Genomic DNA, 25,079 nt, shown 5'->3' on the forward strand with positions numbered 1-25,079 from the left:
CCTTGATAACAAGTCTCTCTGGCTCTTCCAGATCAGCCCGTCAGATGGGAGGATCCTCAACTTTGGGCAGGTGAAGAACTGTGAGGTCGAGCAAGTGAAGGGGGTCACCTACTCGTTGGAATCATTCCTGGGCCCTCGAACCTACATGGAGGACCTGCCCTTGCCCCCAGGTGGGTCATTGCTTGGTCAGGGCTAGGGCTGGTGCTGATACCAAAGGCTGAGGAAGGGAGTGGGACAGGAAGGGAGGAAAGACCAGGAGATTATTGGGTGGCAGGCTGGCATTCTGGGGTGGTGGGATTGGGAATCACTTAAAAGCCTTGGGGCCTTCCACAGTAGCTGTTCGGGCTCCATGCTGGATGTTCACGATGTCACATGGGCTGGCGAGCACTTAGAGCTGCACTGAGAGCTTGATTTTCTTTTCTGCTGTACCTTACCTTACAGCCTCCTCATGTGACTCCTTCAGAAACCAGCTAGTCACCCAGGAAGGGAATGAGCTCTACCACTGTGTCATCTACCTGGCCCCTGGGGACTACCACTGTTTCCACTCCCCCACTGATTGGACTGTCTCCCACAGGCGCCACTTCCCAGGTAGGGCCAGGGCTGGCTTTCAAGTGGGAGCTGTCCCCATGAACTTCACATAAAGGCCTCAGCTTTTCAGTGTCATGATGAGGTTCCAGCCTGGAGTGGTTGAGGCCAGCATTTGACTGCTTTAGGCTGGGAGCTCTGTATTTGACTGACACTGAGGCAACAGGTCATGAACCCCTTGGAGTCATGAGTCTTCATGGCTCTAGACAGCAAAGGGCATGTTTCTTGCTCCCATAGGCTCCTTGATGTCCGTGAACCCTGGCATGGCCCGTTGGATCAAAGAGCTTTTCTGCCACAATGAACGGGTAGTCCTGACAGGGGACTGGAAACATGGCTTCTTCTCTTTAACAGCTGTGGGGGCCACCAATGTGGGCTCTATTCGTATCTACTTTGACCAGGTAAGCAGAACTCAGGCCACACGAAAGTCCTGGGGCTGGTTTCTTGGGTCTTCCTGTCCCATCTGCTGTGTAGCTGCTCTTAAAGGCCTCTACCCTGGCAAAACCTGGCTGTACTTAGCCTGCTGCTCTGGTGGGTGCTCTGCCAGCTAAGGCTTCCCTTCTTTGCCACTCACTTGTCTGGAGGTAGCTAAGAATTTAACTTCTCTGCCTGGCATCTTCCTCTGCCAGAAGCTGTGGTCAGAGGCAAGAGTAGAAGAGTACTGAACTTGGGGTGGGTCCAGCAGACTGGAGGCCAGAGTATGTGAGCAAGTGCTACTTGCCTAAAGCTGGCTTGCACACATTGGGAATCTGGTGCCTTTTGGGTGTCATCTGTGACTGGCTGCTGAGGGTGCTGGCCTTATACCATTTGTGTGGAACAGTGGGTCTGAATTCTCTTCCTGAGCTTGATTTACAGCAAGTGTTGGGACTTTAGGTTAGACTAAGCTTTCAGACCCTGAGTTGCTGTCCCACCACTCACTGTGAGCTGGGAGATGGGGGTAGGGAATGGGGACAGTGCAGGTAGGGACGGCATTCCCCAGTCTAGGCCACTTCTAACTTCTGCTCATTCTCCACCCCCAGGACCTGCACACCAATAGTCCAAGGTACAGCAAGGGTTCCTACAATGACTTCAGCTTTGTGACACATGCCAACAAGGAGGGCGTGCCTATGCGCAAGGGGGAACACCTGGGCGAGTTCAACCTAGGCTCCACTATTGTGCTCATCTTCGAGGCCCCCAAGGACTTCAATTTCAGGTTGAAAGCAGGGCAGAAGATTCGCTTTGGAGAGGCTCTAGGTTCCCTCTAAGGCCTCTTCCTGGCTATGGCTGTGAGGGAATCTTTTTACACTGGAACTGAGGGTCTTTTAGGCCCAAAGGTGTCCAGGTGAGCACCAAGGGCCATGGGGTATCAACTTGGTAGGACTTGAATGATCTGAGCAGAGGTGCAGACAAAGTTCTGGATCCTTTTCACAAGGCAGCCAGAGCCCATGTTATGCTCTAGGCCCACTCTACAGTGAAACTGTCAGTGGAGATGATCTGAGTCACTTGTGGATCTTTTTTTTTAACATTGCATAAACTGGAGACCCCCACATCTCCTGGCTGGGTGTTCAGTTGATTTTGGATGTTGCTTGAAGATGGTAAGTGCTAAAGTGCCCTGTAGCTATTCCTCCCGTCAGCCCCTGTGCTTTTTCTGGCCTTTCCTTTTGTCCTCCCCAGGGAAGGCATTTCCCTGGTAAAGACTGGACCCACCCACTCCTCAGAGTAGGCCGCATGAGGCCTTTTGTTTCCATATTTCCTCACCCTGCTTGTTGGAAAAGCAGAATCTTCTTTGCATCTTGGGCTAAATGCATTGCCTTGGACTTTGCCATTGTTTTCTGAGGGTGGTGACTAATGATGTGGACCTTTACAGGCTCTGAGGGTGACCTTCCACAGCTGGCTGAGTCCTCTTTGCAGCAGGCAAGACCATTTACTGTCGGCAGCCAGAATGAACACATCAGGCAAAAAGTGGGGGCCTAGTTCAGGACCAGGGTGTGAGGGCTGGTGTTCCCTCCCCAGATCCAGCTCTGTAAGGAGTAATGGAAATTGCTGCTTAAGACTCTTTTTGCTTTCAACACAGCAACAGCTGCTGGGCCTAAATGGTGGGTCAGTGCCTAGAAAACCTGTCACAGGTAGGCAGCCCTTGGGGAGCCTACTGCTGGGGACAAGGCTGGGTTTTATGTTGATCCTGGGAATGTGAGTTTCTCCTGCAGGAGAAGTCATTGAACTTTTTCAACTGTATCAGTAGCACAGTATTTTTGTACGAAAAGCAGGAGACTTCTGAACAGTAATTCATTTAATTGCAAGACATTTTGAAATAAAAACCCCATAAAACTCATGCTAGCATTGTTTTATGTTCCTGGAGATGGCCTGAAGCCTACCCTGCAACCACAGCACTTGTCTCCCTGGGGTGAGCCCACTAGCGCAAAGCCTGCTGCAAGACCTGGATGCGCGCTATGCAGGAACGGATGGGCTGGCGCTGGGCCTGAAGCTCCCCGGACAGCTGCTGAATCTGCAGTTCCACCTGAGGGCATGAGAGGGACAGGCTGAACTGAGAGGATAGACAGCCTGAAAAACTGTCCTTGGGATTAGCTTGGCGTCTTACCTCCTCCAGCTCTTTCTGTATCTGCTGCTCTGCATCATGGTCCTCAGCCCTGGGCTCCTCCTGGTTCAGCTCCAGCCACTTTCGTAGGCTGCTTGCTTGTCGCTGGCAGGACCTGAGGATGGGGACATCTGCTGCCTGCCAGGTTGGGTTCTTGGCAGAGCCTTAAGGCAATCTCTGAGCTCAGGGAGAAGCAAAGCAGCTAATTGTCATGCAGAGAGAGGGGGTGGAGACAGGCGTGGAAGGCCCCTTGCCCTGAGTGGTAGAACTTGGGTTGGGAGGCCAACACTTATTTGTCCCTCAGCCTCCTCCCATCTTCACCAGTGAATAGGTGGGCCCTGGTGAAAACACCCCTTCTCTTTGCAGAGCAGAGAATGAGCAGCAGCCTATGCCCGAGATCCCTGAGGCTACTGCTATACTGAGGTTTTCAAACTACTGGGGCATAGGCGTATCCTCGTGTGTTAAGACTCACAGTCACTAGGTAGACAAGAAGACCTAATTAAGGTGTAAGTCTTGTTTACAAGTGTTGTCATCCTCCCACCCCCAAGAGAGGCAAACTTGGTCCTTCCAGGAAGGCCCAAAAATGTCACACTGGAGAAGGACGCTCCTTACAGCACACCACACCTCATTCCCACTGTAGGTAAACCAGCCCCAGGGAAATGGAGCCTCCAGCCTTCTGAGGCCTCACCAGAGATTCTGCCTGGTGGTCTGGTAGTGCTGTAATTGCTGCTGGATCCCTTCCAGCTCAGCCTCAAGGTCTGTGTGGCCTGTAGTAACAACAGAAACAGTTTGACCATTTTCCCTCTGCAACCAGGATAAACATCAAGTCCTAGTTGTAGAAGTGGGCTAAGTGCTGCCTGGTGAGGTCCCAAGTACTCACCAGCTTCAGAGACAAGACTAGACCTGGCCCTGGAGCCTGTGAAGTCCTCAGGCAGAAGCAGATGAGGGTCAGGGTCACAGGCCAGAGTTCGGGGAACCTGGGGCTTAGTCCTAGAGATGGTGGGCTGTGCTAACATCTGAAAAGGAGATGGATGCTCAGAAGGGAAGACAGGACACCTGAAAAGGCACCAAGATTCTGTCTCACTGCCTGTTGCCCACTATGCCCTGTAAAGTGAGGAGAGGTTAAGTTCCCAGCTGCAGAAGCAGGAAATCCTAGGCCCGGCCCTGCCCTAATGAGCTGACCCTGTACCTGGTCTCACTGGCAAGTCCCATAAGCAACCCCTGTACAGGGGTCCTGTTGGCACTGTTCTTAGCAGTGTGGAGTCGTAATCAGCCTCACACCTCCATTTTGCTTGGAGCTCATGACCTTGTAAGCTTGGTTTCCAGTGAGAACAATGGTTGAAGGCAGTTCCTCCTATTCCCCACTCCACCTGTGGCCTTCCTCCACCCCCTCCCATATCCTCTCTTCTCCTGGGGTGTGGACTTGCCCCTTCTAAGACCACCCCACTCTATTGCTCCCAATAACAAGGGGAAAAAACCCTTCTGACCCCACACCCCATTCTGGCTGGGTAGTGGTGGCTCACCACGGCCACACTTAGGGAGGAACCAGCTCACTCATGTCCCTATCGCACTTTCCTTAGCTACCACCTTCTTGGGTAGCCTCAGTCCCTGGCCACCCCTGCATCAGCCTGTCTGCTGTCCCTCTATGTTCTCATCCTGGGGGTGACCTCAGTAGCTCACAGGGATTCAACAAACTGCTATCTGATCAGGTCAAAAGGAACTCTTCAGCGTTCCTCCAAACCAAGCCCTACTCCATTTTCTTATTTTCACTTTTTTTTTTTAATTTGATATTGAGGATTGAACTCAAGACCTTGTGCTCACCAGGCAGGCACTTACGCTGCTGAGCTAAACCCCGGCCCCCATTTTCCTATTATCAGTAAAAACTCATCCTTCCTGGGTTACTGAGGCCAGGCCCTATGCATCATCCTGGAGACCTTCCTTCTGTTCCCTTTCTCCATACCCTCGCCTGCCTTCACGTGATCTGTACAACCCATAGTGACTGGCTGCAGTGCCAAGGCTACTACGACAGCACCTTTTGTGTGGATCATGTGGCTCACAACTGCCCGACCACCTGGCACTGGCACTGTTAAGAGACCAGAAGGGGTGCTCCTGCTAAGAGTCCTCTGCAGCTTCCTCCTCTGCCATTTCACACCTTCTACCATGCCCTGCCTGACCCACTGTGTGAGTTTACACACAGCCTTTTTTTTTTTTTTTTTTTTTTTTGTCTTTTTCGTTTTTATTGGTACTAGGGATCGAACTCACGACTGCCTGCTTGCAAGGCAGGCGCTTATGCCACTGAGCTAAATCCCCAGCCCCCTACACACAGCCTTCTTTGGCTGTCCTGTCACAAGAAGCTTCTTGGTGTCCCTCAGACTGGGTATGCAGAGGCACCTACATTTACTGAGTGAATGAGGCCTCCTGTGTCTTTTCATGCTAGGATGTTCCAGAAACAATGGGTACAGTGCAAGGGCATGAGAAAGGTCAGAGCGAAGAGTGGGAGTTGTTGTCCAGGCCTGGAGGCAGAGGACTTACCCTGGCTGGTGCTCCTGTCCTGAGCGGCATGAAGGAGGAAGGAGGGAGTAGCTCTGGGCTTGGACTTGCCTCAGAAGGTACCTTCAGGCCAGGACTACTTGGCAGGGCCCCAGTGAAGAAGGGTCTGGTCAGGGAAGTGCCTGCTGGCCAGGCCAGCCCTTGGCCTTGTTCCTGAAGCTTCTCAGGCCTGACAGAGGGAAGGCAAGATGATGGACAGGCTGTGGAACCTTTCTCTGGGTTTCTTTGCACTGATTCAGGAAGGAAAGCGGGTCACCAAAATACAGGTCCCGGGTGGAGGTGTCATGTCTGGGGGCCATGACCACATAACTTACCCCTGCCCCTTGAGTGTGCCATGCCCTGAGGACCTTTGGCTTTGCATGGGTTCCAGCAGAAAACTTGGGCGTCGTGGCTGTTTCCTTGCTGAGCGGGCAGCACTGCTGGGAAGAAATGTGGGGTCTATTCCTCTGGCTGATGGGGTTACAGAGGGCCAGTTTTGTAGAAAGATGAAAGCGAAAGCATGCTTCTGTCCAAGGTCAGCAAGTATGTAGGGAGGACCTGGGCCTACAGAACTTCCAGTAGTCCTACTAAAGGTTGCCTGATAGTGTGGGGGCCTAACCCATGGGTACTTTGAGCCTAGAAACATAAGTGTCCCTAACATGTCACAGGGTAGCAGCCTCTGAGACCTTTAGCTGCCAAGGATAGGGAGTAGACAGCAGGGACAGGGGCCCAGGCCTGTTGGAAACACCCTGTACCCAACAGCAGAAAGGTGTTACAGAGAAAGGGACACCCATTTCCTAAGAAAGGGTGTAGAAACCCACTCCATTTCTCCCATATACCTTGGGCAGAATGAGATCCTGCCTGAGAAGAGTCCTAAGCAACTTGGCTATGACAAAGCTGTTACTGGCCCATCTTATCCCCTCGCAGGGTCCACCTTCCTCCCACCTGCACTGTCACAGCTTTTGTCCCAGGAGGGCACCGAGAGGAATAGGCACAGCATAAGCTACTCACAGCTCCAGAAGCTGGGGCTCCCCAGCAGCCAGTGTCAGGCTCCCCGGGGCTCTCCGAGGCTGCTGAGCTTGTAGTTTCTTGGCTTCCGAAGTGGCATCCCCAGCTCCAGTAGCAACAAAGTCAAGAAGGGGACCCTCAAACGTCACTCTCCTGCCAGGTGCAATGGATGCCAAGGGCTGAGACTCCCTGCCTGGGCCCAGCACCTTCTGTTTCCAGATCTCAGCACAGCGGCGGACTATACGGTGAAGACTCTGGGTTGCCTGCAATATAGCTTGTCAGCGCTAGTCTTGCCCTGCCCTGCCCTCTCCTCACAAGAAGGGGACCTGGGCCTACCTGGACCTGCTGCTGCGCCAGCAGCTGCTGCCGGAAGGCCTTCATGCTGGATGTGAAGCACAGAAGCCGGGTTGTGCCCTCCTGGAGGAGCTGCCGGTGGTAGGCCTGCACAGCCTGCTCCAGCCGGACCTTCTTCCTCTTCCTCTCTTGCATGAAGCCCAGCCATGCAGCCCAAGCCTTCAAAGGACAGCAAGTGAGGATCAGATGTCCTGCTCAGGGCTCCCCCAGGGATAGGCCATTACCCACCCTCAAGTGGATACCTTCTCTCCCACTGCCCCCCACCCTAGCAGAAACAGCAGGATGTGGACTCCCATTACCTTTGCCTGTAGAGAGAAAGCCCAGAACCACAGGGCCTTTGCTGTACTCTGTTGCTCCAGCCTCTTGGCCACTAGCTATAGCCAGAAAGACTGGATTACTCGGGAGGTCACCCTCGCCTCGTGGCCCAGTGTTCACTCTGCCCAGCTTACCGCTCTCTAGCAGAGGCTTCCCTCCTTCCACCTGGAAGGGCCTAGCCCCAGGCCTGGCTGTGAAGTGCTCAATACACTTAGATTTTGTGGATCAAAGAGTGATATTAGGAAAGCAAAGGAAGGAACAAGTGGGGCCAGCAGGCTGGGCTCATGGAGGAATGCTTCAGGGAGATGGGGGCAGAGCTGGGATGGCTCTCTGGCAAGGGCAGCAGGAAGGACCATGCACTTGCTCTGCAGAATGTGAGACCCCTTGTGGCTTTTGTTTTTTGAGACAGGGTCTCACTATGGCATTCAGATTGGCCTTAGCCTCCTGGGTACTGGGATAGCCTGGCCTCATCTGGCTTTTTATTAAGACCTTCAGTGGCCTTGAAGTGACCAGCCTTCTAGCAGATAGGAGAAAGCTGACGGTGGTGGGAAATGACTGGAGAGTTAGGTATTGGGAGGGAGTCTTCTGAAAAAGGCCAAGTAAAGAATCAACTAGAGTATGGGCTGAGTTCACCCACAGCCAGGCCTCTGAGCCACTGGGAAAAGAAACCTGTGTCACAAGGCTCCCACCTGTTGTTTCCACTGCTGGAAGCAGGCCCAGCTGAGTCTCTGCACCAAGAGTTGGGTGCCCTGCTGCTGCAGGATCTAGGGGGACAGAATGCACACAAAAAGTCAGCCACACCCTGCATCCTGGCCTATTGTCCAGCCCAGGTCACCTGGAGTAGCCCCAGAATGAGGCTTCTAGCCAAAACAAACTGTCCTACCATGGCCAGATGTCATCTTGGGTGATGAGTTTTATTGGAAAGATGTTCCCCAAGAGGTGGTCTCCTGGTGTGGATACCCCCTGCCACTGGAGAAGCAGCTGGAGCAGCTGCCTGCCACCTCACCCTTTTCCTGACACACCCCAGATGGTACATCTTCCAATGTGCCACTGTCTCCCGCAGCAGCTGCTGGTGGTGATGCTGGACTGCCCTCTCCAACTGGGCTTTCTGCTGGGCAGCTCTCTGGCTACGATCCTGCCAATGCTGAAACCATGTGCGGAGACAACCTATGACAGATGCAAGCCAGAGTTTGTCTTTTGTAGGATTTCCATTATAACAGGAATGTTTAGAGAGCAGAGAAGGTTGTGTTGGATGGAGATGGGATGTCCAGCCCTCTATGAGTAAAATCTCTACACATGGACCATCGATGGGTAACTTAGCCACGACCATCTTCAATGAGTAGGAGCACCCTGAGGACTGGAACCAGACAGGCTGTTTACTGCTGTGCCTGCTTAGGAGTCTCCCAGAGCCACAAGCCGTCCACAGGTGTGCCAGGCCATAGAGCCACACAGTCATTGGCACTTGGAGGGAGGACAGACCCTCCTATTGGAACGGAAGCTTGGAAGAGGAAGCAGCCTCATTTTACTGAGAAGAAGACAAAGGCTCAGTCAGAGAAGCCAGTCTGTGCCATACCATGTCCCAAATACTGGCTCTACACTTTGTTTCTGTAACACCAGATTCTTCCTTTGGTGAATTTTCTTGGGCCCTGAAAGGTTTCTTTTCAAGACAACAGAAAGGGTTGGTAAAGATGATATCTGGATGGGGAACTCTCCAGGAGACAGGAAGAGAAGACAGACTGTGGGGAACATAGGGAACCCCAGGACAGTTCTGTATCCTTCATGTCCCTCTCAACACTGCTTCCCAGAACCCCACTTACCCTTCTCTAGCATCTTCCGGGCCTCCCTGAGGGCACAGGCCTTCTGCTGTCGGTAGTATATCTGCATTGATGTCACCTCCTGCCACTGAACCAGTACCTACAGTCAGGCAAGAAGAGGGAGATGATCCCGACAGCCTGACTTCTGGGGGCAACCTCAGTGAGTGATGAACCTACAGCACACATGCTGCAGCAGGCTTTAGCACTGCACTCTGAAAGGTCTGCCATCCCTGTCCTAGGTACTCAGGCTCCTCCTGAGGTGAAGGTGAGTGGTTAAAATTCTGGTCTCACACTTGTTCCAGAAAGCATTTGCCATCCACAAAGACCACCTAGCAGATCCCACTGACAAGAGATGTAGGGCCCTCCCCACAAAGTACTGAGGTACTGGTGCTTTTGTTTTCTTTTTTAATCAGATTTATGTGTACACTTTCTGTATATATAATAACCACATTCATCATAGAGAATTTGTACCTATACATGATATAACCTGTACTGGTGCTTTTCAATCAGAAAGATTTTGATAGGCTAGGGGTATAGCTCAATGGCATAAGTGCATGTTTGGCAAATGCAAGGTCATGAATTCAATTCCTGGTCCCAAAAGAAAAAGATTTTGATAAAAAGTCCATATCATGCCATACAACACAGAAGTTATTACATGGGATTTCATTCTATTATTTGTTAAACAGAATGTATAATATATGTACTCACCATGGTTGGGATCTAAAGTGTCTCCAAAAGGCTCATGTTTTCAGAAATAGAGCTTTTGGAAGGTGACAGCATCATGAGGGGTCTAACTTCAGTGGATTAATCCATGTATGGATTCATAATTTGATGGCATTGTTAGGAAGTAATGCAAATTTAAGAGGTGGTCATAGTAGAAAAGAATGTGTGTGATCTTGGAGAATCTCTTTTTGGAGACAGGGTCTCACTATACATTCCTCAAACTTGGAGCAATCCTCCTGCCTCAGCCTCCCAAGTGCTGGGATTTCAGGCATGCATCACCACACCCAGTTTGGGGATTATATTTTGTCCTATCTCCTCTCTCTTTCTAGTTTTTTCTCCCTCTGCTTTCTGGCTGCCCTGATATGAGCAGCTTTCCTCCACCACTCCCTCTGCCGTGATCTTTTTGTCTCATCACAGGCCTAAGAACAATGGAATCAGCTGGCCACTGACTGAAACCTCTGAAACCATGGGCCAAAATAAACCTGTCTTTAGGTTATTTTTCTAAGGTATTTTGTCAGTGACAGAAAGCTAACAGCATTCTTCTATGAGATACATATGAAACCTATTTAAAAACCATTTTTAAAAAGTCAGGCAGCCTGGTTTCCATTCCACACACAGTAATGAACTCCATTCCTATCAAAAAGGCCTCCTCAGAGAGGCTGAGGCAAAAGGATTCCAAGTTTCAGTCCAACTTAGCAAATCCTTGTCTAAAATTTTTTAAGGCCTGGGATGTAGCTCAGTGGTAGAACAGCCCTGGGTTCAATTCCTCAATACTGCAAAAGGGTGGGGAACTCTTTCCTTCCAAGCCCTAAGGCAAGCAGGTTCCCGTCCTCCTTTCAGAGCAAGGAAAATACAAGCTGGCCTCAAAGCTTTCCTGAGAACAGACTGGCCTTGATCAGATGCAGCTGTTCCTCCTCCACAGAACTTTCATGACTCTCAGTCTCATTGGTGTTCACTGGTGTTCCAGCAGGTAAACTGGTACCACTCGAGGCTCCTGGAAATTTGCTTTCCTCTAAAACATATGGGGATCAGGACTACCTTTGTCAGCCCAGTTGTTTGAACTCTCTCTTTAGTATGTTTTCTTCCCATAACCATGTCCTGCAACCTTCCCTGCCCCCAAGCAAGGGACTGATTCTACCATGTGCCATTTCCCTATACCCATTCCAGTCAAGGAACAAGGTGGAGGTCTGAGGCCATTTCCTACTCATGACAACGAAGGATCTCACTTTTCTGGGAAACTCTGTATCTCCTAGAAAGGGCCTGTGGCTGTGGGATCTTGTGAGACTGGTGAGCAAGAACCAGCATCCTCTTCTGACAGATCAGACGGGAACCCAGTAATTTACTTTCTCCCAGCAGACAGATTCTTGTGTATGGAAAATACTGGTTTTGATACGAACCAGTTCAGTTGCTATGTAGCATGATTTTATTTTTATTTTACTTTTTGAGACAGGGTCTTGCTATGTAGTTCAGGCTGGCCTTAAATTCACGGTGTAGCCCAAGCTGGGCTTGAATACTTTTCCTACCTCAGCTTCCAGAGAGCTGGGATACAGGCATGTACCATCATGTCTGGCTGGCATATTTTTATTTTAAGGGATACTAGTTCAAGATTAAATAAAAATACAATACATTCAGATATGGATCTAGGTAAGTGTGCTGCAGGAGAGTTACTCATTTTTTGGGTTCCTTGTTCAGTGCTACTCTCTGGCACCAGCCTTTGCCCCCACGCCCTGGCTGTTTCATGGTCTCCAAGCCCCCAGAGTAATTAGTTTATCTTCCTGTACCTCACCTTGGAACACATGGTCCTTCTGTAGTGGGCGAATGCTTGAGAGGATTTTCTGGCCTCATCTGCACGGGCCTCAGTGTTCTTTCTCCAGCAATGTAACGCCCACCTAGAGGTTTATGGGCCAGATAAGAGCAAGTGACCCAGTATAGAGGGATGTAGGTAGCTTCTATGAATCACTTCTTGTCCTTGTCCCACTCCTAAGTAAGGACTCTGCCTCAAAGTATCCACTACCCTGATGGCCAAGTTCATGCTCATGTCTCTATGAAACAGATGCTGAGTATTTAGGATTTGTGCTGGTCACTGGATGATGACCAAGGACTTGGCAACACACAGGAGCTAACAGAACATCCTCCTGAGTTCATGTGATCCACAACCACAATCAGGCAATGACAATACAGGTGATTCACAGCTGGTAAGAGAGGTACAGAGAGACAGGGGAGCTGGAGGGAAGGTCATCCAAATCCAAGCACATGCTTCTGTGGAGTTACCTTGGAGAAAGCCCCTTCTTACTCCCGGTTGTCCAAAGGACCAAATGGTGTTTTATGGAACCCCAGAGGAAGAACAGAGGCTTTTAAAGTATTTAAGGTTCACTTCCACATGCCATCCAGAATAGCATGTACTGAACAAAAACAAAAGAAAAAAAAAGAACAGAGAGAGGCCTCCTGGGAAGGACCACTAGAGCTTGGCTTACAAAGAATAGAAGGTGGGCCACAAGTGCCTTCCAAGGACTGAGAGATACAAATGGTCCTAGAAGGCTGCAAGGGAAGCAGCTGGGAAGCAACAGGAAAGGACACACTGAAGGTTCCAAGGCAGGAGAGGAGACAATGTGTCTAGAGGTTGAAACTTGCAAGTGGCAAGAGGGAGGAAAAAGCACTCAGAGGAGTAAGAAAGGTGGGAGGCCTTATAGGCATCCATGTTCTCCTTCCAAGGCTGGCCCTATACACTGCAAGAGTTTAAGACATGCTAAAGTGAACAGGTAAATGCAGTGCTTGCTGTGAAAAAGCCAAAACCACAATATGAGTAGTACAAGGAATTCAGGCCCATCCTCTGTCTAGCCAGACAGGACTCCCCACAAAGCTCTGGAACTGTTCTTCCTCTCTTAGCCTATACCCCATGAGACATGGAGACTCACCGAATCAGCTGCCTGTTGTGCTTGCTCTCTCTGACTGCCGCTTCCTGTAGGATGCTCCTCACCCTGCTCTGGTAAGCCTGTGGAAGATGATGACTGGAGGCCACCTGTGCCAGGCAGACCTCTGTGGTGCTACTTTTCCTATAAAGCTGGTGCCTACTTTTTTCACTTTTCCCAGCAAGGATTGATGGAATCTGTGGCTATAAAACTCGTGGTCTGGGCCAGCTGCTCTATTTTAGGGTTGTTAGATTACTCTAGGGAAGGTGCTGGAAAAAAAGGAAGCAGCCTCCAGACAGACACCACCACCCCAGCCGGCTGGCCCCACCATCTAGTGGAGGAACTAGATGCTCCTACCAGCCACTTTCGCAGTGCTCTTCGCAGCATAGCATGCTGGCTGTGCAGGTCAGCCTGCATCAGCTTTTGTTGTTCAGCTGCCTGCAGGGCCAGGCTCTGTAGAGGAAGGAGAGCACAACCACTGTGCGATGAGAGGAGGCTAGTTCTAGGTATGCCTCTATTTTACACTCTGTGTGGGCTTATATAAGCCTCAGTTTCCTCATCTACAGCTACATCCTACAGAATGTTTTCTGAGGATCAAATGAGGCAAATGCCTGATATACAGTAAATGCTGATCAATGTCAGTTTAAAATTTTATATATTCAGTAGGATTCCTGTAAAGATTATTTGAGGAATTTTACATTCAGAAAGTTCAGATAAGAACAGCCTAGCACCTAAAAGAACATGGAGTTTTGAGCAAATCATTGCACAAGAGCGAGGACGCTTCTTATCTGCTGTCTGCCCTCCTCCCCCAGCTCAGATGCAGGAGGCTTCCAAGGCTCTGCCTAGGAGCCTATCTGTCTTCTGAGTCACACTGATACACAACTCCACCTATTCAAAAGCGACACTTGGGTGGTGCCCACGCCGAAGCCTTACCTCCCTCCACCTGCTCCAGGCCCAGCGCAAGAGCCACCCTGAGTAGAACTGTGCAGCCTGCACCCTGCTCATCCTCCTGCAGGGAGACAAATAAGTATTAGCACTGCAGCCCAGACTAGCATCCAGATAACTGCCATTCATGGTCCCTGGCTCCCAGTAAGTCATAAATGATTTTTGGGGAAGAGGCAAGCTCATTTCTGAAGAGCACAAGAGTGTACTTACAAAGTTTTACACATAAATTTATGGGGCTTCAACTAGCAGCAGGCATGTTGATGCCCCCCACTGAAAAAGTCGAATGTGACTAGGATGTGAGAGGCAATGAGATTCTTAGAATACTGAGAATCTGTATTCACAATGGATATCGAAAGGGACCAAAACAGCATGGTCTCTTCAGTGCACACATGCCTACCCTGCTCCTTTCAGCCCCATGGTATTGTAAAAAATGCTATAACCTGTCCAGGGGCCAGTTACCAGTCCTGGGATAGCAAGCTATCTTCAGACAGGCCCATCAGCCTGTTCCCTGGGCAAGGTCATGGTCATTTCAAATGGGCCCCAACCATAAACAGGATGTGGCCAATAGATAGGAATTTCCAGATCCACAAGTACTCTGTCCCAGCTGAGGTACAAAGACTGGGAGAGCCATGAGGTAACCAAGATGCTGTCACTATGGCTTTAGTTTTACTTGGACCATATCAGATTAAATATCTGGAATTTACAACCAGTCTAATGTAACACTACCCTCTGGACAGGCCATTGAGGTTGACATGGCTGCTGCTGTCAAAGCTAGCGTGGGCTGGGAAAGGTTCTGAGGCAGAACAATCCACTCACTCTGTTCTGAGCCCGTGGGCACTCTGCTTCCAGACACAGAAAGCATTTCTGAGCTGTCTGTGGTGATGCTGGGCACAGGCCACTGCTTCCCACTCTCGCTCCTGGTGACATGCTGCTGCCCGCTGGTGCCACATGGACCAGAACCTACGCAGAAGCTGCCCTTCTGCTTGGAGGATGGCCTGAGGCAGGGTAGGAAGAAGAGAACAGAACAGGACAAGTAGGAGGCAGGTAGAGAAGTCAGGGAAGAATCTTCAGGCCAGCAATAATGATTGAAAGGAAATGGATATTCAGAAGGAGGTGCTCTGACTCAGAAGCTACCAGTGAATTCCAATAGTAACACCACAGTTATGCAGACCTTACTCTTGGCTCAGGAGGTCCGGTTCAGCTCTGTGGGGATGGTTTTCCAGCAACCTTTTTTTTTTTTCTTTTTTTTGTTTGTTTTGTTTTTGTCTTTTTGAGGCAGGGTTTCACTATGCAGTTAGTTCATGCTGGCCTTCAGCCATTGTGTAATCCATGCTGGTCTGGAACTCAGAACAAGTCTCCTGCCTCAGCCTCCCAAGTGCTGGGATTATAGGCATGCACCAGCATGCCTGGCTGTTTCCTGCAACTTTCTAAGCTGGGGGACACAGTGAGGACAGGGGCTTTAAACAGGTCCTACCCCTCCAGGTACTTCCTCAGAGACAGCCGCTTACTATTCTCTCTGCCAAGCGGTTTTCTCGATGCCAAAACATCTTCTGCCACCAGACAGTAAACATCTGCTTCTCTAATGTCTCCCTAAAAACAATGGAAAACATATAAGAAAAATGCATAGTAGGAAAGTACTTAACATAAAACACAAAAACTCAACAGTACTGTTAATTCCAAATAATTGGATTCTCCTTAATAAACTCTAATGAGAAAGAAAAGAAAGGAATACAGGCAATAGTCAAAAGAAAAAAGACAAAACTCCCAACATTTCCCTAGTTACTTCTAGAATGAGCAGCTGTTGCACAAAACGAGAAAGATTCAGACTCTGAGACCCTAGCTCTTTTGACATGTAAGTAATTTTTGGGTTGCATTTTGGGTACTTAATGTCTAGAAAGTTTGCCATCATTGGACTAGGCACAGCTTAGTGCAAGCAAAGGCCCTGGGTTCAATCAAGGGGGAAAAAAAAATTCAGCCAGATATAGTGATACATATCAGAAATCCCAGCACTCATGAGGCAGAGGCAGAAATATTCAAGGACAACAAGAACAGCATGAACTATATAGTGAGTTCAAGCCCAGCCTGAAATACACAGCAAGACCTTGTCTTTATTTTTTTTTCTTGTTTTTCTATTTATCATGGTTAACAAGATGTTTTATTTTTTTAAAGAAAGAAAATTTTAAAAAATAGAAAAAATGTGAAAAAAGTAGAATACAGAATTCAAAAAACATCATAAAATTGATGGTTGATACATTACATATTATCATCTTAACAATAGTTGTCAGAGTTACAAAAATCAAAGCATAAAATGTGGCTAGACACTCAAACACTGACAGTGCAATCTCTTCTGTTCAATGATCTAATAGAAATTTAGTAATCTGGTCATCTCATCTATCTTACACACTATCCATACTGTTATGTCCTTTAGAGCACTTTCCTTTCCTTTCACTTTCACAATATCTATTATACTTTTTGGATCCCATTATTCTGTCAGTTCTTAAGACCCTGTCTTTAAAAATTTTTTTTCAATAATTATTTAAAGCAAAAATAACATTGTATTGAGAGTAAAAAACATGTCTTGTAGATGTAAAATATATCATTAGGAGTATCATCAAGGATGAGAAACAAACAGCTTTACTGTTTTTGTTTTTGTATATTTAACACAAATGGTATATTAATTCTAAATAGAATCACAATAAGATGCATAGTCTAATTCCTAGAAAAATAATTTCAAAACCACAATAATATAGCTGGGGAAGTGGGGTGCTTGGTTATAATCTGAGTATTGGGAAGGCAGAGTAAGAGGACTATGAGTTCAAGAATAACCTGACCTATAACCCAAGACCTCTCAAAACAAAACAATAATTATAATAAAGCCAGGCAGGGTGGAGTATTCTGGGAGGCTGAGGCAGGAGAATTGTAAATTTACGCCTATTTTGGGCAATGCAGCAACTTAGTAAGACTCTTGTCTCTAAATAGATAGGCTGGGGATGTAGTTCAGTGTGATGGCCTTGGTTCAGTCAGTACCCTTAGCTGGGTGTGATGGCACACACTGTAATCCCAGCACTTGGGAGGCTGAGGCAGAAGACTACTGTGAGTTCAAGACCAGCTTGGGCTACAAAAGCAAGTTCAAGGTCAGACTGTGCTACATAGTGAGACCCTGCCTTAAAAAAAATAAATGAATAAATGTAAAATAAAAATAAAAAGGTCACGGGCTGGGGATTTAGCTCAGCAGCATAAGCGCCTGCCTTGCAAGCATGGAGTTGTGAGTTCGACCCTGATACTAATAAAAAAATAAAAATGAAAAGGTCAAACCTCCAAAAGACAACAAAATCTCATTCAGATTTTCATCATCCTTCAAGCCTCCTGGCTACTTCATGTCTCTAATTCATCTGCAAGTCTCTTGCACTATATAGCAAGACCTTGTCTTTTAAAAAAAAATCAGGACGGGGACTTAGCTCAGTGGCCTTGCAAGTTGCAAGTGTGAGGTCTTGAGTTACATCTCTGTCCAAAAAAAAAAAAAAAAAAATCAGCTGGCCACATAGTTTTTATCTATCCCTGAGACTTCTGTTTCATTTATTGAGTATCCTTATGTCATTACCAAACTGATGACTGTATCTTCTTAGCAAGTTTTAAAATTACACAGATTTTCAATTTTTTTCCTTCAGTATATTTTGTCAATTCTCATTCTGTGTATTTCCATATAAATTGTAGAATCAATTTCTCAGCTTTTTTGGGGTTGTAATGGACATAGTATTTTTCTTTATAAGCAAAGATGGTATACAAATCAGGTGTGGTGGTGCATGCCTATAATCCCAGCACTCAGGAAGCTGGGACAGGAGAACTGCTATGAGTTTAAGGCCAGCCTGACATACAGTGCCCTTGAACCCACCATGTAAGCCCAGGCTGATCCTAACTTGTGGCAATCCTCCAGCCTCTGTCTCTCAGTGCTGGGATTACAGGCATATGCCGTCATGCCCAGCTCTGATGTTTTGTTTTTTGTTTTAACAAAAATACCAAGGCAATTCAATGGCAATGGAAACAGAAAAATGCTGAATAGGGTATTGATTATCCAAAATTCATGAAACTACATCAAGCTGCTTAGTATCTGTGCCTTTCACTGTGTATATGTTTTATACCAATTTAAGAAAAGACCAGCTTCATTTCATTCTCAATATATTTTTAAATGGAGGGATCACAAATTATCATTTTTCATAACTGTCACAAAATAGACCAACTAGCCAAAAAATTAACAATGAAATATAGAACTGAACCAAATTTTTGAACAACTGGACTTAATAGATGTCTACAGAATGTTCTACTACATAAGATCAGAAATACATATTATTCTCAGCTGCACAAGGGACATTCTCCAAAATAGACCATTTACTAGCTCACAGAACATGGTTAAGTAAATGCAAAAGAACTGAAATTAACCCATGCATAGTATTAGACCTTAGTACAATAAAATTGAAAATCAATGGCAAGAGAAACCATAAGAACTTCGTAAACACATGGAAATTAAATACCTTCTGGAACAACCTATGGGCCACAGATGAAATTAAAGAAGAATCAGACAGTCTCTACAATTAAACAATAATACCAATATAATATCCAGAACTTATAGGATCCAATGAAAGCAGTCCTAGGAGGGAAATGTATAGTGGAGACTCCCCCATCCATCAAAAAAACAGAGTAAGCTCAAATAAACAACTTAATGTTAAACTTCAACACTCTAAAAGAACAAACCAAGCTCAAAGCTCATATAATGGAGGCAATTACAATGATCAGAAATCAATACAATGGAGACTAAAAAATACAAAGAATCAATGAATCAAAGAGCTGGTTCTTTGAATGATTAAATAAAATTGACAAACCCCTTCAATGCTGTATCAAAAAAAGGAAAGAAGGGCCTGGGGATTTAGCTCAGCAGCATAAGCACCTGCCTTGCAAGCAAGCAGTCATGAGTTCGATAAAAGAAAAAGACAAAAAAAAACAAAAAAAAATTTTAAAAAAAGGAAAGAAAACACTCAAATCCATGCAATTAAGAAGAAAAAGGATGAAAGTACAACAGATCCTACAGAAATCCAGAAGATCATCTAACTTACTTTAAAAACTGGTACTGTAATACAATGAAAATGAATAAGAAATGGACAGATTGGGCTAGGGATTTATCTCAGTGGCTAAAGTGCTTGCCTGGTAAGTGTAAGGTTATCCCCGTGAGTTCGATCCCAGTACCAAAAAAAAAAAAAAAAAAAAGAAAAAGAAAAAAAAAAAATGGACAGATTCCTAGATATATCTGAATTATCAAAGCTGAATCAAAAAGATATAAAAATTCTAAATAACTCTATATTACTCAATGATACTGAAGTTGTAATAAAACTTTTCAAAAAAGAGAAGCCCAGGCACTGACCAATTCACTGCTGAATTCCACAAGAAATTTAGAGATCTAATAACACTATTTCTCAAACATTTAATGAAACTGAAAGGGAAACAATACCCTCAAATTCATTCCTGAAAGCAAGCATTACCCTGTTACCAAAAGCAGAGAAGGATCCAACAAAGAAAGAGAACTACAGGCCAATTTCCCTAATGACCATAGATGCAAAAATTCTTACTAAGATAGATGCAAACAGAATGCAGCAAGTCATCAAGAAGATTGTACACCATAACCAAGTAGGATTCATCCCCGGAATGCAGGGATGGATGGTTAAACATATGCAAATCAATAAATGTACACAGAGTCAAGTACAAAAAACATATGATCATCTCAACAGATACAGAAAAAACAGATACAAAGTCCAACATTCATACAAGATAAAAACTCTGGGGCTGTGAATATAGCTCAGCAGCACAGTGTCTGCCTGGTAAGTGCAAGGTCCTGCGTTCAATTTCCAGTGCCAAAAAAAAAGGAAGGAAAAAAAAAATCACTGACATGATAAAAACCCTACTGGATAGATGATCTTAATCTCAATTTGTAAAACTTAACTATGACAAACAAACAGCCAAAATCATATTATGGACAAAACCTGAAAGCTTTCACTCTACAATCAGGAACAAGACAAGGATGTTCACTGTTACCACTGTTATTCAATACAGTTCTGGAGACATTAGCTAGTGCAAATAGACAAGAAAAAGACTAAGGATAGGAAAGAAGTTAAATTATCATTATTTGCAGATGACATACTACTCTACATAAAAGATCCCAAAAACTCCACTTCTAGACTTAATGAGCAAATTTAGTAGTGTAGCTGGATATAAAATCAGCACTCAAAAATCAACCACATTCCTATACATGAATAATTAAGAAATTAGGAATACAACACCTTTCACAACAGCATCCAAGAAAATGAAATATCTGGGAATCAATCTAACAATGAAAATGAAAAACCTTTACAACGAAAACTACAGTAGTCTGAAAAAGGAGATTAAAGAGAATATCAAAAAGTATAAAAATAAAAGAGGTGAGGTGACACATGGCTATAATTCCAGCACTTGAGAGGCTAAGGCAGGAGAGTTGCAAGTTCAAGATCAACCTGGGTTACAAAATGAGCTCAAGACCAGCCTGAATTGCATAAAGAGATCCTGTCTCAAAAAGACAAGAGAAAAACAAATACAAAGCACAAGAAAATGGCAAGATATTCCTTGTTCTTAAAAGAATCAATATAGTGAAAATGGCCATACCTCCAAAATTATTACAGAGATTTAATGCAATCCCAGTAAAACTTTCAACAGCATATCTCACAGAATTAGAGAAAACAACCCTAAGACTCATTTGAAACCAGAAGAGACCTAGAATAGCAAAGGTAATTCTGGGAAACAAAGGTAAAGCAGGAGGCATTACAATCCCTGAGTTAAAATTATACTATAAAGCTCTGTGATAAAAACAGTATGGTACTGAAAAAAAATCAGACCTAAGGCTCAATGGAACAGATTAAAAGATGCAGAAATATTACAAATATATTAAGCTACATTATCTTTAACAAAGGTGCCAAGCATCTTCACTGGAAAAAAGATAGCCTCTTTAATACAGAAAGGATAGGTATATATGTAGAGACTCATACATGCAAAGAACTTCTCCTAAACAGTTTATGAGAACTGATTATATAATGCATCATGAAATGAACAGCTACTTTGAAGAAAAAGAGACAACATGGCATCTAGTGCTGATTCTGTAATGTCATGCTGTGAAACCCAGCAATACTATTATTCTTTATTCAGAGTGACTTTAATCTGTCTTATATTGTTTAATTTCAACATACATGAATGTATGGACAGCTATTTTGAAGAGAAGGAGACACATTATGGCAGCCATTGTTGATTTCCCTATTGTCTGGTTTTGAAGGCCTAAAATGCCTTCATCATTCTGTTTTGATCTGTTTAATACTATGTTGTTTTGTATGAATTCTCTGTATGCGAAGACTTGGACAACTATTAGAAGAAAACAAGAGACAATATGATAGCTAGTAATGATCTCCTGTTGTCTTGCTTTGAAATCTGTGTTATTTACATTGTTTCCTTCTGATCTGCTTTGTTCTGTTTTGTTATGTTTAGTTTTACTCTCTTTAAAATAAAATTTAAAAAAATAGCCTCTTTAATAAATAATGCTGGAAAAACTGGTTTTCTGTATGCAGAAAATTAAAACTAGACCTAAGTCTTTCACCATGCACTAAATTAAAACGAAAATGGATCAAAGATCTTTATTATTAAAGCAGAAACACTAAATTTCCTGAAAATAGGCTAGGCAGAACTCAAAGATGCTGGTATAGGCAAAAACTTTATGAACAAAACCCCAATTACACAGAATCACAAAGAATCAACAAATGGCATATCATCTTATTAAAAAGCTTTTGCACAGCATGAGAAACCACCAACAGAGTGAAGCAACAACCTATAGTGTGGGAAAAAAATGTTTGTCAGCTGTTCCTCGAAGCACTACAATCTAGAATATATAAAGAACGAAAAAAAATCAGACCTCCCAATCCAAAAGTAGACATCTGAGATTAATATACACTTTTCAGATGAAGTAGAAATGGCAAATAAATATAAGAAAAATATTCATTATCACTGCTCATTCCAGAGATGCAAATTAAAACAACACTGAGATACCATCTCACCCCAGAAAGAGTGGGTGTAATCAATAAATCAACCACTAACAAACACTAGTGGGGGTATGGGAAAAAACCACTATTGGAGGGAGTGTAGATTGGTTCAAAGTGTAGAAATCAGTATGAAAAGCCCTCAAACAGCCAGGACTAAAGGTTTCACTTGACCTAGCTATTCCTCTTCTGAGTATCTTCCCGAAAGAATCAAAAGCATCATACCACAGTGATATTACACACTCATGTTTATAGTGGCACAGTTTGTATTAGCTGAATCTTGGAAAAGCCCAAATTCCCATCAACTGATAAATAGATAAAGAAAATGTGGTTTCTTATATAATTGAGTACTATGCTGCCATAAAGAAGGTTAAGCTTAAGATATTCCTTGGTAAATGGAAGCACCTTGAGACTATACTCAAGTGAAATATATCAGATATCCATGCATAGACTGCACTGGTATGAGAAACCGAAAGTGTAAATAAGGACCAAAATGTGTAATAGGTGTTGTGAAATAGGATGAAAATGTTAAAATCGCAAGGGAACTAGGGAGAAGGGGAAAGGAAGGGAAAAGAAAAAGAGAAAGGAAAAAATGGAAACAAAGCTTTTGTAAATAGGGAGAGGAAGAGGGGTTCGAGGGAGGATAGGAGAATGGGAGAGAAAAGAATCAAGATGTATCATGTACAGGAACAAACTCTGTGATGAATGTGATCATTATGTATAATGTACAAATGTAAAATGTACAAATAAAAAAGGACAAATTATAATTTTTAGTCATAATCAATGAAAGTCCACAATAAATTGTCTGTATTCTTCAAATGTTAAGCATATTCCCTAATAGTACAGAAGATAGACACTGGCAATTTTAATTTGCTAAACACTGAACCAATGCTACAAAAAGTTACCTAACATGACAGCTATAAATCAAACTGATTCTAGGGGTTAGGAAAATTGTTCCATTTTTCACTGGGTACCTTGCTAGTATTTGACATGTATTATCCCCTTTGGTTTTCATGATAAACTACAAGACAGGGACTATTATCTAACCATCTCTATCCTATTTTCAAGGAGACCAAAGTGCAGAGCAAGTGACTTGCCCCAGGTCAAACAGCTGCCAGGTGGCAGAGCAAAGGTTTGAACTCGGGCCTAATCAGCTATCCAACCACACTCTCAATTACTCTGTTCCCTCATAAATCAGGAAGTAGGAACCTGAAAGACTAAATTTAATGAAGAGGTCAGCCAGGCCTGGTGTTGCACACCTGTAATTCCAGCACTCGGAAGGCTCAGAAGGATCACCATGAGTTTGAGGCTACATAAGAACATTCAAGGTCAGCCTGCACTATATAGTGAGACTCTGCCTTCAAAAAAATAAAATGAAAAGGTCAAAACACCAAATGGTAACAAAATTTCAGTCAGGTTTTCACCATCCTTCAAGGCACCTGGTTACTTCCTGTCTCCAATTTACCTGCCAGCCTCTTGTCTCCAGTGATAACTCCAAAAACCCAAGCTTGCTCCCCAGTCAAAATCCTTGTAGAGGTTCCTCTCAACAAATTTGAAGGTACTCTCAAAATTTTTCTTACACAGCATGTAAAATATAAATAGCAACAGAAGCAAGTATAGACTACTTATTTGTAAAGAAAACAAAGGGGGGTATGTTTTAAATAATAAAACCATTTGTCAAATAGATTTTATATCACACTACAACACAGCAGTCAGGTAAAGATGAAGCTGCTGTTTCTGCAGAAGAGGGCAGAGGCAGTCGTATTCCCTGAAACTACCTCCCTAAAATCATGTCCTTGGATTTTATACTCAAGGGCTCCAGAGTTATGGGAGATCTCAAATCGGCATCTGGGGTCCTCCAAATTCAAGATTACCACAATTTTCCTATTATATGCCCCATCCCTCAGCCTCTTCAACTTAAAATTGATGTACTGTATACTCAGGATAATCTCCATAACTATCCCCTTACTAGTCCCATGCACTTACTCAAACATCTGTCTACAGGATCAGCCTAACTCTCAGGTTAGGCCTCCATCCTCATCTGTTTGCCTGAGAAGTCACCCCCACAAAATTTCTTGCTCTCCAGCTACCCTCAGTACTAGCTCTGGACTCTAGAAGAATCTGTGCCCTGATATAACTGGGGATTCAAAGATTTATTCTGTTGGTTTTCAATTGTTTCCTGTGTATTAGCCTTGTCTTCTCACAAGAGCTTAAAGCTCCTACAATGTTATTGAGGAGATCCTCTGCTGAAAGCACCTGGACTTTGGAATGGGGGAGATGTGAATTTATATCCTTGCTCTCCCAACTTACTGACTGTGTTACCATGGAAATAAGTCATTTATCATTCTCAATCTGCTCTCTCAAGACAGCTATGAGAAGGAAAGTATGAAAGAAGATAATTATGTCACAGGCAGAATGAGCTTATATATTTGCTTGCTTGCTTTCATCATATAATGCCAACCCACAGTGGCTGACATTGCAATTAATAATTTCTTCATTATGCTCCACCAACATGTCATAAGGACCTGCTATGGGCAAGTTTGGTCCTATGGTATATGAGACGTAGTGCAATTCCTGGATCTTTCCAATTTTGTTGACGACTACAATTTTTTAAAATTTTATTTTAGAGAAAATAAAGCCAAGCAAAATAAAACAGAATAAAGCCAATCAAAATAAGACAGTGTAAGGATTTCAAAACAAAATAATAGGATATCAAGAATGGTTACCATGGGGCTGGGAATTTAGCTCAGCGGCATAAGCACCTGCCTTGCAAGCAGGCGGTCGTGAGTTCGATCCCCGGTACCAATAAAAATGAAAAAGACAGAAAAAAAAGAATGGTTACCATGAAGCCTCTTGTCTGTAAAACAGCTGCCCATTCCTTCAGCCACAGTAAAATTAAACAAATCAGAAACAGAATAGAACCAACAAAAACAAAACAATGAATGCAATACAGGACTTCAAAACAAAATAATAGTAAATCCAAAGGGTTGCCATAATATATCTTGTTTTCTTGAAATAGCTGCTCATGACATCACATACAATAAAATCAAACAAGATAAAACAGAATAAAACCCAACCAAACAAAACAATGAGAATGATACAGGACTTCAAAACAACATAATGGAATTAACAATGACCACTACCTTCAAAAGGAGACCTCCTATGTAAGCTACACTGCAAATTATTATCCTCTGAACAGATGATCAGACTACTGGCTTTAGGTCTG

The 25,079-nt window shown here is 44.6% G+C and overlaps 2 protein-coding genes across 24 annotated transcripts in view; one reads left to right on the plus strand and one right to left on the minus strand.

Moving 5' to 3' along the window:
• Pisd (phosphatidylserine decarboxylase) overlaps window positions 1-2,893 on the plus strand; it is a 46,993-nt gene extending 44,100 nt beyond the window's left edge. For all 15 annotated transcript variants that reach the window (XM_063225914.1, XM_013141853.3, XM_023560983.2 and 12 more), the window contains 4 exons: window positions 32-170; window positions 442-588; window positions 823-983; window positions 1,602-2,893. In XM_063225914.1, the coding sequence (XP_063081984.1) occupies window positions 32-170; window positions 442-588; window positions 823-983; window positions 1,602-1,826 (672 nt within the window). In that variant the 3' untranslated portion in view covers window positions 1,827-2,893. The remainder of the gene's footprint in view (window positions 1-31; window positions 171-441; window positions 589-822; window positions 984-1,601) is intronic.
• The window catches only part of Sfi1 (SFI1 centrin binding protein), an 84,090-nt gene continuing 61,844 nt past the window's right edge, over window positions 2,834-25,079 (minus strand). For 6 of the 9 annotated variants that reach the window (XM_063225908.1, XM_013141848.3, XM_063225909.1 and 3 more), the window contains 18 exons: window positions 15,263-15,344; window positions 14,571-14,749; window positions 13,743-13,818; window positions 13,167-13,262; window positions 12,816-12,892; window positions 11,687-11,789; window positions 9,181-9,277; window positions 8,370-8,530; window positions 8,053-8,127; window positions 7,348-7,422; window positions 7,031-7,207; window positions 6,698-6,957; window positions 6,022-6,126; window positions 5,690-5,876; window positions 4,038-4,173; window positions 3,846-3,924; window positions 3,161-3,272; window positions 2,834-3,079 (listed from right to left, as the gene is read on the minus strand). In XM_063225908.1, the coding sequence (XP_063081978.1) occupies window positions 2,975-3,079; window positions 3,161-3,272; window positions 3,846-3,924; window positions 4,038-4,173; window positions 5,690-5,876; window positions 6,022-6,126; window positions 6,698-6,957; window positions 7,031-7,207; window positions 7,348-7,422; window positions 8,053-8,127; window positions 8,370-8,530; window positions 9,181-9,277; window positions 11,687-11,789; window positions 12,816-12,892; window positions 13,167-13,262; window positions 13,743-13,818; window positions 14,571-14,749; window positions 15,263-15,344 (2,182 nt within the window). In that variant the 3' untranslated portion in view covers window positions 2,834-2,974. The remainder of the gene's footprint in view (window positions 3,080-3,160; window positions 3,273-3,845; window positions 3,925-4,037; window positions 4,174-5,689; window positions 5,877-6,021; window positions 6,127-6,697; window positions 6,958-7,030; window positions 7,208-7,347; window positions 7,423-8,052; window positions 8,128-8,369; window positions 8,531-9,180; window positions 9,278-11,686; window positions 11,790-12,815; window positions 12,893-13,166; window positions 13,263-13,742; window positions 13,819-14,570; window positions 14,750-15,262; window positions 15,345-25,079) is intronic. The other 3 variants (XM_013141849.3, XM_003478006.5, XM_063225912.1) reach the window with 3 other exon arrangements.

Source organism: Cavia porcellus, unplaced genomic scaffold (genome assembly GCF_034190915.1).
Source record: "Cavia porcellus strain 051 isolate PalLab524CR breed Dunkin Hartley unplaced genomic scaffold, mCavPor4.1 scaffold_16, whole genome shotgun sequence".
NCBI classification, from domain to species: domain Eukaryota; kingdom Metazoa; phylum Chordata; class Mammalia; order Rodentia; family Caviidae; genus Cavia; species Cavia porcellus.